This window comes from Pteropus vampyrus, unplaced genomic scaffold (assembly GCF_000151845.1).
Source record: "Pteropus vampyrus isolate Shadow unplaced genomic scaffold, Pvam_2.0 Scaffold44, whole genome shotgun sequence".
Taxonomy (NCBI): Eukaryota; Metazoa; Chordata; class Mammalia; order Chiroptera; family Pteropodidae; genus Pteropus; species Pteropus vampyrus.
The window spans coordinates 8343858-8357430 of record NW_011888825.1 but is presented as its reverse complement, the minus strand read 5'-3'; the positions used below and the strand labels follow the sequence as shown (position 1 = coordinate 8357430).

The following is a 13573-nucleotide window of genomic DNA, read 5'->3' as shown; positions in this document are numbered from 1 at the left end:
GAATGGTTGATAATTACATGCCCATATATTCAAGAATTTGATAAAATTAATGATTCCTTGAAAAACATAAACTACTACAATCCACTCAAAAATAATCTGGTGCTCGCTTTGGCAGCACATTTACTAAAAGAAAATAGATAATTTGAATAGTTCTACATCTATTAAAGGGACTTGACTCATAGTTACAAGCATTCTGAAAAAACAAAACTTGAGGCCCTCTCAAATTCTACCAAGCATTTAAAGAAGAAATAATACCAATTCTACATGATCTCTTCCAGAAAACAGAAGAGGTGGGAAACTTCCCAAATCATTTTATGGGGCCAGTATGACATTGATACCAAAGCCAGACAAAGGCAGTATAAGAAAACTACAAACCAATATCCATCATAAGCATAGAAATAAAAATGCTTAGAAAAACAAATCCAGCAACATAAAAAGGATAATATACCATACAACCAAATGGGTCTTACCGTGGGGATGCAAGCTTATTCAATATTTAAAAAAAAACAATGTTACAGTAACATATTTAAAAAAAAGAGAAAATCACATGGTTATATTAAATAATAGAAAAAAATATGACAAAATTCAGCACCATTCGTGATTCAAACAACAGCTCTCAGTAAACTCTTGAGAAGGTAACTTCATTAACTTGCTAAAGGGCATTTACAAAATTCCCATAGCAATCACATACTTAATGGTGACTGTGTTCAAACTGCTCCTAATCATTTCGGTACAAGGAGTCCTAGCTAGTGCTGTGGCAGCCTGACCCTGCCTGACCATTTCCTGCTCAAATGAGTTAGTTCCAGACTACACCTCCCTTTCCAGGACTCTCCAACTGACACAGCAGTCCCAAAACCTGCTTAAACGTTTAAGCCGGTTTTCTTATAGTTTGGCAGCCAATCAATGTTCTCCTTCCTTATATGGAATATCTATAGCCATGTAGACATGCAGAAGTACAAGATGGTATAAAATTGCCCGAGATGTTACATTCGGGGCTCAGCCTTTGGGTAAGAATCCTCTGGGCCAGTGCCAGAATCAATAAATGCTGCTTCCTACTTATAGCCTGGGTGTCCCATCTCCCTGTTCGAGAATCCTGCAACATTGCTGGGAGTTTGTCTGGAATGCAGAAATGGCGATTTTTTGCCTCCCTTGTCTTTGAGGTCTGGCCCCCGGGACATTGGGAGAAGCAGATTTCACCCGGCGTGCCAGTGGACCTATTGTCTGTAGGGGAAAACAATTCTTCTAGCAGACCAAGGTGGTGGCTCCAAGAGCACAATGGGACTCAGAGAGGCGCAGGAACCAGCCTAGGAGCACCGCCCGACTGAGTGGTAAGGACCCGGGTCCCAGGAACAGCCTGTCAGAGGACAGAGGGGAGTCTGATGAACTCCTGAGGTCATGTGATTACATTTGTTGGAGGAAACCGTGACCTCTCAGGTACATAAGGGCAGAGGGTGGAGTGTGTTTGGTGTGTGATTGCATGTGACTGAGATGTGTCTTTACTACAAAGCGAGAGTTGAGCCCATATCCGTGGTTCCATGGCGAACCTCATATGGCTTAGGGTGGTGTCACTGGATCTCTGTGAGTCTACTCCAGTGATCCGAGTCGGGGGTTTATATTGACCCACCAATTGCTAAGAGGCACCTGAAATATCCTCACAAGGGGAGCAGCTGGAGACGGCTGAAGCGAATCTCTGAGTGCATGTGCGACACCGACCATGAGTGGAAAGATGGTTGGACAACAGAGTAAACAGACACCTCTAGGTTGTATGCTTAAGAATTTCAAAAAGGATTATTCAGCACCCCTCAGAAACTACACACCTTTTGTGAGATCGACTGGCTCTCTTTTGGTTGGGTGGCCAGAGGGGTCGCTTGATAGGGAAGTCATTGCAAAGGTCTCTCAATTCATTACTGGTCAACCTGGCCACCCAGACCAATTCCCTTATATCGATTCTTGGGAGGCAATAGTTCACACCTAATCCTCTTGGTGGAGCCCTAGTCTTGGCACCCTCACAAGGTCAGTTGAAGGAAAGGAAGCCTGTGTTGCCAGCAGATCCAGAAGTCAGCCAATCTTTGCTTTCCAATGGGAAAGCCCTGAAAGTGGAGACAAGGGCCAGTTGGCATGGACACGACTGCCTATCTTTGAGACAGCTCTAGCTTTGGATTTAAAGGCCTTCCTGGCAGACCAACACACCTTTACATTACTCCAGTATGCAGATGACCTCCTCTTAGCAAGAAAGACTTATGAGGAATGCATGGAAGGAACAGAACTATTCTTTGATCTCCTCTGGGAAGCGGGTTACAAGGTTTCTAAAAGGAATGCTCAAATCTGCCAAGAAATAGTCAAATAACTCGCTTCCACCTGTCGCAGGGACAGCACCAACTCGGCCCAGAAAGGAAACAAATGGTCTGCTCAATTCCCGTCCCTACCTCCCGGCTACAAGTCCGCAAATTCCTCAGAGCAACTGGCTTCTGCAGAATCTAGATACCTAATTTCTCCATCCTGGCCAAACCCCTCTATGAAGTCACAAAGTAGGGAGAACAGGAACCCCTGCTCTGTGAATCTACACAACAGAAGGCCTTTAAAGAAATCAAACGGGCACTCACTAACGCCCCTGGATTAGGACTCATAGACATAACCAAATCTTTCTGTAGGTACACAAGTGCATGCATGTCGCAGTAGGGGTCTTAACCCAACTGCTAGGATCTTGGCACGGTCCCGTGGCTTATCTCTCCAAAAAGCTTGACTCTGTTGCCCAGGACTGGCCACCCTGCTTGCAAGCACTCGCAGCAATGGCCTTCCTTGTGTCAGAGGCTGACAAACTGACTATGGGACAAGAACTGACAGTTCAAGTACTACATTCGGTAATAACATTACTGAAGTACAAGGGACAATATTGGCTCACCAATGCCCAGATAGTCAGATACCAAGGAATGCTGTGTGAGAATCCACACATCCGCCTAGAGGTAGTGCGAACCTTGAACATAGCCACCTTGGTACTCGTTGGGCCCGGCCAGCCAGACCACAATTGCATTAAAGTCATGGATGAAGTGTTTTCCAGTCGATCCGACTTGACAGACCAGCCCCTCAAGGACCCTGATGTAGAATATTATACTGATGGTAGCAGCTTTGTGAGGGGAGGAGAACGCCTTGCAGGATATGCTGTGGTGACCCTACATTCCACCACTGAGGCAAAACCTCTGCCTAAGGGAATCTCAGCACAAAAGGCAGAGCTCATCGCCTTGACCTGCGCCCTTTAGCTGGCAGTAGGAGTGTGTGCTAATATATACACTGACTCTATGCCTTCGCCATTCTCCATGTACAAAGAGAAAGGTCTAATCAATTCTGGAGGAAAAGACAAAATATGGAAAGGAAATTCTAGGACTCTTAGATGCCATGTGAGCCCCCAAGAAAGTAGCAATCATGCACTGCAAAGGACATCAAAAAGAGGACGCCATAATAGCCTGGGGCAATCGCAGGGCAGACTATGTTGCCAAACTGGCAGTGGCCAAAGAGATGGCCATCCCTGTAGCTCTAACTGCGTCCCTGTTTCCCAGTCCCTTAGCCAAATGGGACCCCAAGTACTCTCCTCAAGAAGAAGCTTGGTTTAAGGCTGAAGAGGGAAGACTCCTCCCCAGTGAATGGTGGAAGTTCAAGGACAAGCAAATTGCAGTCCCTGGGACCCTAGCTCCAGCTTTTGTCAAGCAGTTTCACCAAAGGACTCATCTTGGTCGCACTGCCCTAGAAACCACTCTAGGCCAGTACTTCTACATCCTCCAGCTCTCTAGCATCTCCCGAGCAGTGTGTAAATGGTGCGACAACCCCAGGCAAGGGCCATGTGCCCCACCAAGGGTCCAAAGTGTCAGCGGCACCCCTTTTGAGGAATTCAAAGTAGATTTCACTGAAATGCTTTGATCGCGGGGCCTCAAGTATTTCTTAGTCTTTGTATGCATCTATTCCGGTTGGGTAGAAGCTTACCCAACCTGGACTAAGAAGGCCCGAGAAGTAGCCAGACTGCTCCTTCAAGAAACTGTTCCACAATTTGGCCCACCAATTACCAGTGGCTCGGATAATGGACCAAACTTTGTAGCGCAAATGGTGCGGCTACTGGTCAAAAATTTAAATATTAAATGGAAATTACATACCACCTACTGACCAGAGCTCAGGGCAGGTGGAACTCATAAACAGGACCCTTATGACTCAGTTGGGAAAACTATGTCAGAAGACACATCTACATTGGAACGAAGTCCTCCGCATGGCACTATTAAGAATCAGGTTGGTCCCAATTAAGAAGGCCGGGTTCTCCCACTACGAGAGCCTATATGGGCATCCACCACCACTCATCAAAGGACGAGGAGACTTCAAGGAAATAAGTGAACTGACTCTGAGACAACAGCTTCAGGCTCTAGAGACCACCTTCTAGACTCTCAGCCAATGGGTTAGGGAAAGGCTCCCTGTTAATTTAACCACTGAAGTTCATCCCTTTAAGCCAGGAGACTCTGGGTAAAAGAGTGGAACATTCAGCCCCTAAAATCCCTGTAGAGAGGCCCTTTACTGTCATTTTGTCTACCCCCACTGCAGTCAAGGTTGCTGAAATAACGCCCTGGATACATCATAGCAGACTTAAACCTGCAGCTGCAGAGTGGGAATGTGTTCCAGACTCTTCTGAGCCCCTCAAGACAACCCTCCGGAAGTAGATACCGCCTGTGCCAAAAGACCAAGGGTAAAATATTAGCCCCGCTTTGATCACCCCAGAAGCTGACTAATCTATGCGCAGAAGCCTGAGGACGCCGACACCCCATAAAAATGGCCAACATATTCCTCAGGACTCTATTAATGCTTCTCATAAGCTTGCCCTTGAGGGTGGCCACTGAGACTTAATGTGACAAATGTCTATGGGCTGTCCAAATAGATGGTCAGGTCCAGCAGGCCTTTACCTCATATACCCATCAACCAGCTGCTTGTTACAAGTCAGCTACCATTTGCACTTACGCTGGCAAAAGGTACTGGATGGGATGGATAAAAACCAAATATTTAGTAGGACACACTTGCCAGGGGCCAACCTCAGGGGGACAGGGAGATGGGCCTGTTGGATATACCTTGGGTATGTAGGTACCTCAGATGGAGGGGGAGTCCAATACTGCGCCTGAGCACAGCTAGTCAAAGTAATAGAACAGACAAATCCTAAACCATCTCCAGGGCCCAGTCCAACTTATGACCCACTTAAAAGTGTCTTAGGCCAAAACTTAGACCTCCCAACCCTGGGAAAAAAACCTCTTTGTTGACCCGGCTGAGAGGATAGCCCATGAACTTGGTGTCACTAAATGCTGGGTTTGTGGAGGAGCACTCATGAGCGAAGATTGGCCTTGATAGGTAACTAGCCTAGATGCCTTTTACCTCCTCCAGTGGAACCACACCATGGCTCGACACGAATAGGGTTGACCCCAGAGATGGGTCCTCTCCTCAGAGGTAGTAGAGGAAGAATGTCTTGGCTAGATAGGTCCAAGATACATTCATTCAGTGGGTTGGAGAAACTCCATGTAAAAGAATGCTATTTTTAAATCACACAGACTAGACTGGTGGCCCAAAGCTCCTTCATGGTATTGGACCAACAGTACAATTAGCTCTTCTTTGTGCCACTCTCTTTACCAAAGCTCAACTGTCACAAACTGTACTATAGAGAATGGCACAGTCCCTAATCCCTTCCACGCTATCTCAGCTATTGGCACATTCTGGGAAACCCTCAATTCCTCTAGCCCTGGGATTTGGAAAGCACCCAAAGGGCTCTTCTGGATTTGTGGAAAGAAGGCTTACATTCAACTCCCAACAAACTGGAAGGGAAGTTGCACCATCGGGATCATTCGGCCTGGCTTCTTCCTCCTACCAAACCTAAGGAGGAAATGAGCTAGGTGTTCCTCTATATCAAGACTTAAAGGCTAGGACTAATAGGTCACTCAAAGTAGGGGGACAACAAATGTAGGGGGAAGATGAATAGCCGCCCCACCATAGTATTCAATACTATGGCCCTACAACATGGGCCCAAGATGAAAGCTGGAGTTACCGGATCCCCATATACATGCTTAATCAAATCATCAGGTTACAGGCTATACTAGAGATCATTACTACAGACAGCCTCGGCCCTAGAACTCCTGGCCACACAGCAGTCCCAGATGCAGGCAGCAACATATCAAGACCGTTTAGCTTTAGGTTATTTGCTAGCAGAAGGAGGAGTATGTGAGAAGTTTAACTAATCCAATTGTTGTCTCCAATAGATCACAATGGCAGAGCTGTGACTGACATAACTACTAATATTAGAAAAATAGCTCGTGTCCATCAAAAGATGGAAAGGATGGGACCCTAGTAGCCTCTTTAGAGGCTGGTTCTCCACTTTTGGTGGCTTCAGGACCTTAGTTGGGATAGTACTTCTCCTCCTTGGGACCTACCTCCTCCTCTTATGCCTATTGCCTCTTGTTATCTGGTCAACTATCTCCCTCATAGAGTCTATAGTAGAAAGAAAAACTGCAGCAAAAGTCCTCATGCTATGGAAGTAGCAGCCCCTAAATCAAAAATGAGAAAAAGATGATGCTCTCTGACCCAGTCCTGGGTCCGAGCATCAAAGGGGGGAATGTGGCAGCCTGACCCTGCCTGACCATTTCCTGCTCAGACGAGTTAGTTCCTGACTACACTACCCACTTCCCAGGACTCTCCAACTGATACAGCAGTCCAAAAACCTGCTTAAACATTTAAGCCGGTTTCCTTATAGTTTTGCAGCTGATAAATGTTCTCCTTCTTTATATGGAATATCTATAGCTGTGTAGGCATGCAGAAGCACAAGATGGTATAAAACTGCCCGTCGTGTTACATTCAGGGCTCAGCCTTTGGATAAGAATCTGCTGAGCTGGTGCTGGCAGCAACTTCCTGCTTATAGCCTCGGTGTCCCGTCTCTCTGTTCGAGAATCCCGCAACAGTACAATAAGGCAAGGAAAGAAAAATACAGAATGGAAAAGAAATAACATTGCCCCTATTCAGAGAAACATGAATGTCTATGTAGAAAATCCCAAGCACTCTACCATAAAGCTCCTAGAAATGATAAGTGAATTTACTAAGTCATAAAAGGTCAACATATAAAAGTCAATCATATTTCCATATATTAGCATTAAAAAACTAGAAACAAAAAAAATTTTAAATACCATTCACAATAGCACCAAAAGAGAAATACTTAGATATGTCTAACAAAACATGTGAAGTATGTATATGTTGAAAACTATCCAATGCTGATGAAAGAAATCAAAGACATAAATAAATGAAGAGGCATACTATGTGCATGGATTGTAAGACAGTATAGTTGACAGAAATTCTCCCCAAACTGCCCTATAGGTTGAATGCAATTCCAATAAAAATTCCAGCAGGGTTTCTCGTAAATTTATGTGAAAAAGAAAAAGAAACTAGAACAGACAGAACAATTGTGAAAAAGAAAGAACACACTTGGAGGACTCGTATTCCCCAATTTTAAGACTTACTATAAAGCTACAGTAATCAAGGCAGTGTGGTATTGGTGAAGGAACAGACACATATATCAATACAAAACAGAGAATGAAGAAATAGACCTACACGAATATGGCCAAGATACAAAGGCAATTCAATGGAGTGAGTGTAGTCTTTTTAGTTAGTGGTGTTGGAACTATTAAGTATCCACATACAAAAATAAAAAATAAAACAAAAAACTTGACCTAACCCCTACACCTTATACAATATTAACTCAAAATAGATCATATATCTGAATTTAAAGTAAAAAAACCATACTTTGTTAAGAAAAATAGGTGAAAATCTTCATGATCTCTGATTAAGCAAGAGCTCTTATGTATGACTCCTAAAACACAATAATCTATAAAATCCATAAAAGCACAATCCAAAATATGTTGATAAACTAAACAATCGAAAAGTCCTTTTGCTCAGTGAAAGATACTGTTAAGAGAATGGAAAGTCAAGCTATAAACTAGGAGAAAACATTTGCAAGTCACATAGCCAGAAAAGGTCTTACATCCAGAACATACAAAGAACTCTCAAAATTCAACAATAATAAAACAGATAATCTGATAAAGTGTGGAAAGATTTGAGCAATTCACCAAATACGATATATAGATGGCAAATATGCACATGAAAAGACATTCATTATCATTAGCCATTAGAGAAACGCAAAGTAAAAACACAGTGAGATTGAAGAGGAATTTTCACTCAAAAGGCTAACCTTATAATCGGCTCTTTGTTCTGCTTCTGTAGACATGCTTGCTGCATAGGCCAAAGGACAGAATGATCTCTAGATTAACTGAAGACTCACCCCTACCTGGATAATGGTTTGATTTCAAAATTTGGAAGGAAAAAGTTGGATGGCACTTGACCCTTCATTTGTTAATTCTGCTCAAGTTCTTCTTAGAAGATCCAATCACTAAAGATAATCCTTCTGTTCCTTTTTCATACACTGATCCTACTCCAGGGCATGCTCCAAATCCTCCCAAATTTGCCAGTGGGTATGGGAGAAAAAATATTCCAATACTTATTCCCCATCTCAAGTTCCACTTTGTAAATTGTCTTAAAAAACAGGAGAGAGAGAGAGAAATAAATCACATACTTACTTTTCATTAGTTTTCCTGATAATTCTTTTAGTGGAGAAGAGGAACTATTTCTACTGGCTACTGTAAGTCTGGAGGAGGATTCTTGGGTCTCTATGGAAACTTGATGAGCTCCTCTTCTGGCCATTTCAAGATGGAGAGAATGGGCACTGTCACATTCCTGGGAAAGCAGCAAGTGATTCTGAGTGTTGCTAGTTCTATTATTCAGGTCAATTCCTTCTGACTGAGTCATAAGCAATTGGGCTGAACCAGAATCCTCTAATCTCTTGTCAAGAGACTGGGTTACAGAAGATGCTGCAGTTTCTTGCTTTTTAGATGGAGAGACGGGCTCAGCCAATGAGCTCTGCTTCACTGTGTTCAGACTGTGTGCTCTTATTCTGGACCAAGTTGTAGAGTGAAAACTCTCGGCTTCTAACCAAAATTTAACCAAATGCTCCATTCTCCGAAGTTCCATGAATTGAATGAAATAAGGGAGGACAATAGTGTCATGCAATACTTGTTCAAGGGTCTTTGAAAGACTTGATTTGGTCTCTTGAGTCTGATAGTCCAGACAAGATCTGCCTAAAAGCAAAAGAATTAGCAGTTCAGTAACAAATAGTTGAGGACTGACAGATTACTCAGTCACCATGAGCATCAGGGGTATCAGTTATTAAACAAAGTTTAGTTCCTAGCAATTTAAATTAATAAAGAACTAGAAATACTATGATTTTGGTTTCTAAACAAGCAAAGAATCAACTGTCCAAAACATGTAAATTATTAAAAAGCTCTTTGTTACTCAAATAATCCTCATATCTCTTTTAATGGCAATTCAAACCATGTAAATTCTCTTTAAAAATTTTATACTAGTTCCAAAGCAAGAAAAAAGGCCAATAAAAACATGCAATAAAACCTCAATAAAAACTCCAGCAAATTAATATAAAATAACATTTTTGCCTGTCAAACTGGAAGATGTTTTTTCAAAAAATAACAAGGGCACAGAGAAACAGGAAACGCTCTCATGCACTGATGAGAATGTAAACCAGCAAAATATTTTGGAGGAGCATTCAGTAACAGATAGCAAACCTTAGCAATCTGCATGATTTTCAAACCAGTAACTCTGCTTCTAAAAACTTATCCTGAGGAACAATTGTGGATATGTGTGTATAGATAGAAAGATGTTTTGAACTCTCAGCATTACTTAAAATAGAATAAAGAGTAGCTCTGGGATTTTATCTTGAAAAATTAAACTTAATAAAATTTAAAATAAGTTTATTTTACATTTAATTAAAGTTATGATATAATAACCACAGCTATTAGAATAAACAAAAATCAAATCTTTTTAACTGCCACAGGATGGCATAAAGATGTTCAATTTCATAAAATTAACTGATGACTTCATCGATTTTTCAAAAGGGCTTTTCATAATCTTTTGATATTCAAATCTTTTTCTTCTGAAGCATTTCACATGTTATTATCTTTGCTGTCTTATTGTCAATGTTAACTAGTCATTTTGTAGACACCAGTTTCATGAACTTCAGGAAATCCTGGTCCCCTGCAAGACTTACAATTTTTCTTAACGAAACTTTTAATTTTGAGATAATGGTAGGTACACATGCAGTTGTAAGAAATCTTCTGCATGTCTTTTCTTTTTTAGGGGGTGGAGTGAGAGGAAGGAATTATTTTAATACAATAGGGATCTTCCTACTATACATACTGCTAAACCTGCTTTAACATAGTAGACATTTCTCCATGTGTTCTTCAGACTTTCAAATGACTACACAGTATTCCAGAGTATGGATACTCCACAATTCAACTACTTTTCTATTAATCAGTATTTACATGTTGTTCCTAATTTTTTCCTATCACAAACAATACTGCAATGAATAGCTTTATACATACTTGTATGTACATCTTTGTACATGTATGTTAGTATATCTGAGGGCTAGATCTTATATATTTTGATATATACTTTCAAACTGCCTTCTAAAAAATCTTCACCAATTTACAACTGCATTAAAAAGGAGTGGCTATTTCTCTGTATCTACATTAACATTCAAATTATCAAACTTTAAATATTTGCTAATGTGTTAGGGGAAACATTAACTCATTAATTTGCATTTCCCTGAATATAAATGTACTTTCATACATTTAGTGGCCAAATACTATTTCTTCTTCTGGAAAGGACTGATTTTCTACTAGGCATGCTTCATATTTTGTACTTATGCAAGCAGAACACGGTACCATCCATTACACTTATAGCTGTTATTTTAATTTAAATAGAGTATTTTCAAGGTCCCTTCCAATTAAACAGTTCAGTTTTCTCTGGCAGGAGTTTCACATATTATATTCAACTCCTTCCTCCTACCTTAAGTAAACAAAAAGTGACTGTCACTTACCCAAGTCACCAAAATGAGCGGCTTCCATGTGGCTTGGCTGCTTCTTAAGTGTTGCTGTCCTGCTACTTGAAAAGGAGTCCATGTTGGCAGAAATGGCATTGATTGCAACATGACTTGGTCCTGCAGCCTCCAGCAAGGCATGATTTTTAGTGCTTTTTTGTGGGGAATGTACGGATATTGAGGCTATAATTTTTCAAAAAATTGTCAAAAATTAAACAAAATTAGATAGTCTAAAACTGTCTCAAAAGAGGGCTTTAAGAGAACTTTAAAAATTAAGTTTTATAACACCTCTCTTAACTAACACTGAACAAAAGGGAAAGGTAAATTAATCAAGCACCAGAAAAGTGAAAACACCATGTTATTATTTATAACTCTCAAAATACTGTGCCAAAAATGGAATTTCAAAGAAAGATCTTTCTCTGATAAGTTTTACTGAGGATAGACAGTACCAAAGCCAGGAAACATTCTGAAATATGACTTTCCAATTCCTTAATCCTTGCTTGCCCAAAGAACAAAACTAAAATTGCAAAATAAAAGCTTGGGTGGGGGTGGGGGGTGGAATTTTAGAAAAATTCTCTTCAGATTACTTATTTTTCTTTTTAACTGAGTAGGAAAATTTCTCCATCAAACAACAACAACAAAAATTATGATCAAAGTTCACGCTGCTTAAAGATAAAACACACTTAAAATTTTATAAAATATATTTTCTTTAGTAATCTGAAGAAATATTAAAATCACCCTTTTGATTTCAGAATAAAGAGATTACCTATGTGTTAACAGGAAATAGTCAACTCAATATTACAATACTATCAAAGTCACCCTATGAACTTGTTGATAAAGCTGAATTAAAATCCTGCCTATCCTATTTATTCCACACAAATATTAAAGATTCTATGGAAAAGTTTTGGTTTAGCATATTACTATAGCAAGAAGGATAAAAGTGATAAAGTCACTAAGCATTCCATACCCTCAGGATACTCACAGATAACTAAACTTGAATTTACTACCATTTCTTTCATTGAGCAGTCAAAAGACAGGTGCTCTCAATCTTAGTAAACATTTCCCAGACACAGAATCTGAGTAATACTTGATAATATTTATTATGAAGAATACACAGTACTATAATTCAATCTATTGCTCCTTGAGGTGATCATGAATAAAGTAGATAAGAACATGAATGTCCATACCTGTTTTCCAGGTATCTATATTTATTAGTTATTCAACAAGAGTTAGGAGAATTATGCAATGAAGCTGTCTTCAAATGATTTTTTTCAATTAAGTCAGTGAGTGCTAAGCACAGATTATGTACTGTCATAAACAGAGTACAAGCACAGAATTTTTTTAGCCTGGTACAAATTAGAAGTTAGGTAGGCCAATCTTCTCATTCTACAAAAGAATCTGAAGAAAGTTAAATGGCTTCCGAAGGTCATACTGTTAGTGTAGAAGACTGGTGTGCTGAAATATCAAAGTCCCTTTCTACTGCAATCAGATCTAGTCTTCACAAACCTGCTTGCTAAGGGCTTTTAGCCTTTATCATTTCCAATTAAAGTTTGCTTAATGAGGGCAGTATGAACTAATGAGGAATCCAATTGGCTTTAAATTATCAGACATAAGCAGAAAATAATCTTACAAATCTCTTAACAAGTTATAATTAGTCTCTCCGGAAAACTGAGCATATAGTTAATACTCAATGTTAGTCACACAACATACAAACATTTGAAAGAAAAATCTAAATAAGTAGCAATCCATATATTTCATGTAAATAAATTACATTTATGAAACTGATATATAATGCTATGGAAATAATTTCCATTATAATCTTTGTACATTGACAAAATGAAATCAGTCAAAAATACAGCAAAGATTATAATCTAAGTATGTCTTATAAATAAGGACAATATACTGATTGCAATAAAGTATTCTGAATAAATTTTAAGTTAAGGTCATGCATCCAAAGTAATAAAGTGAAAACTATAATCATCCATGCTTCCAGATAAACAACAGAAAACCAAGCCTTATAAAGGAGCAGCACTTTCAATCAGTTTTGTCAGACTGCTCAGTTAAGAGAATTTTTTGCTTTTTGTTGTTTTAAAATAAAGTCAACTAATCACTTTTGGGGAACAATCAAATGTGTGATTAATATGGAGGGCACTGGTTCAGTGTAATCACCAGGACAATAAATGCTTAGTAAAAGCTTAATATATGCTAGGTGTTGAAGAGTATATAGATTAAACACTCACAATCATAAATAATTCTAAAAGAAGGAAGAAATAATTATTGGCAAAAGGGAGATAACAGGATTAAAGAACTCATAAATGCAAAGCACAGCACTTTTTAATAAAACGGAATGTTGCTGAACTCACCTTTAATTGACTTGACATCTGAGGTCTTATCTTGTTCTTTGCCTTTCACTAGAAGATAAAATAACATCATAACCAATTTTTAGTCAAAAAGATACATTCTATACATTGTAAAAATTAGACAAGCTTTATTCTAACAGATGAGTATTCAAAGTAGCAATGGACTAACTGCCATGGAAAGGGGAGAGGGCCAGGGCAGGCAGTCATCAGG

At 39.8% G+C, this 13573-nt stretch overlaps 1 protein-coding gene across 2 annotated transcripts in view; it reads right to left on the bottom strand.

Annotated features, from left to right (window-relative positions):
• The window catches only part of AKAP10 (A-kinase anchoring protein 10), a 90019-nt gene that overhangs the window by 64385 nt on the left and 12061 nt on the right, over positions 1-13573 (bottom strand). For both annotated transcript variants that reach the window (XR_002780002.1, XM_011359024.2), the window contains exons 2-4: positions 13366-13413; positions 11003-11185; positions 8631-9188 (exon numbers count right to left, since the gene is read on the bottom strand). Coding sequence is in view for 1 of the 2 variants with exons in the window: in XM_011359024.2 (XP_011357326.1) it covers positions 8631-9188; positions 11003-11185; positions 13366-13413 (789 nt within the window). In the remaining variant the exon portion in view is untranslated. The remainder of the gene's footprint in view (positions 1-8630; positions 9189-11002; positions 11186-13365; positions 13414-13573) is intronic.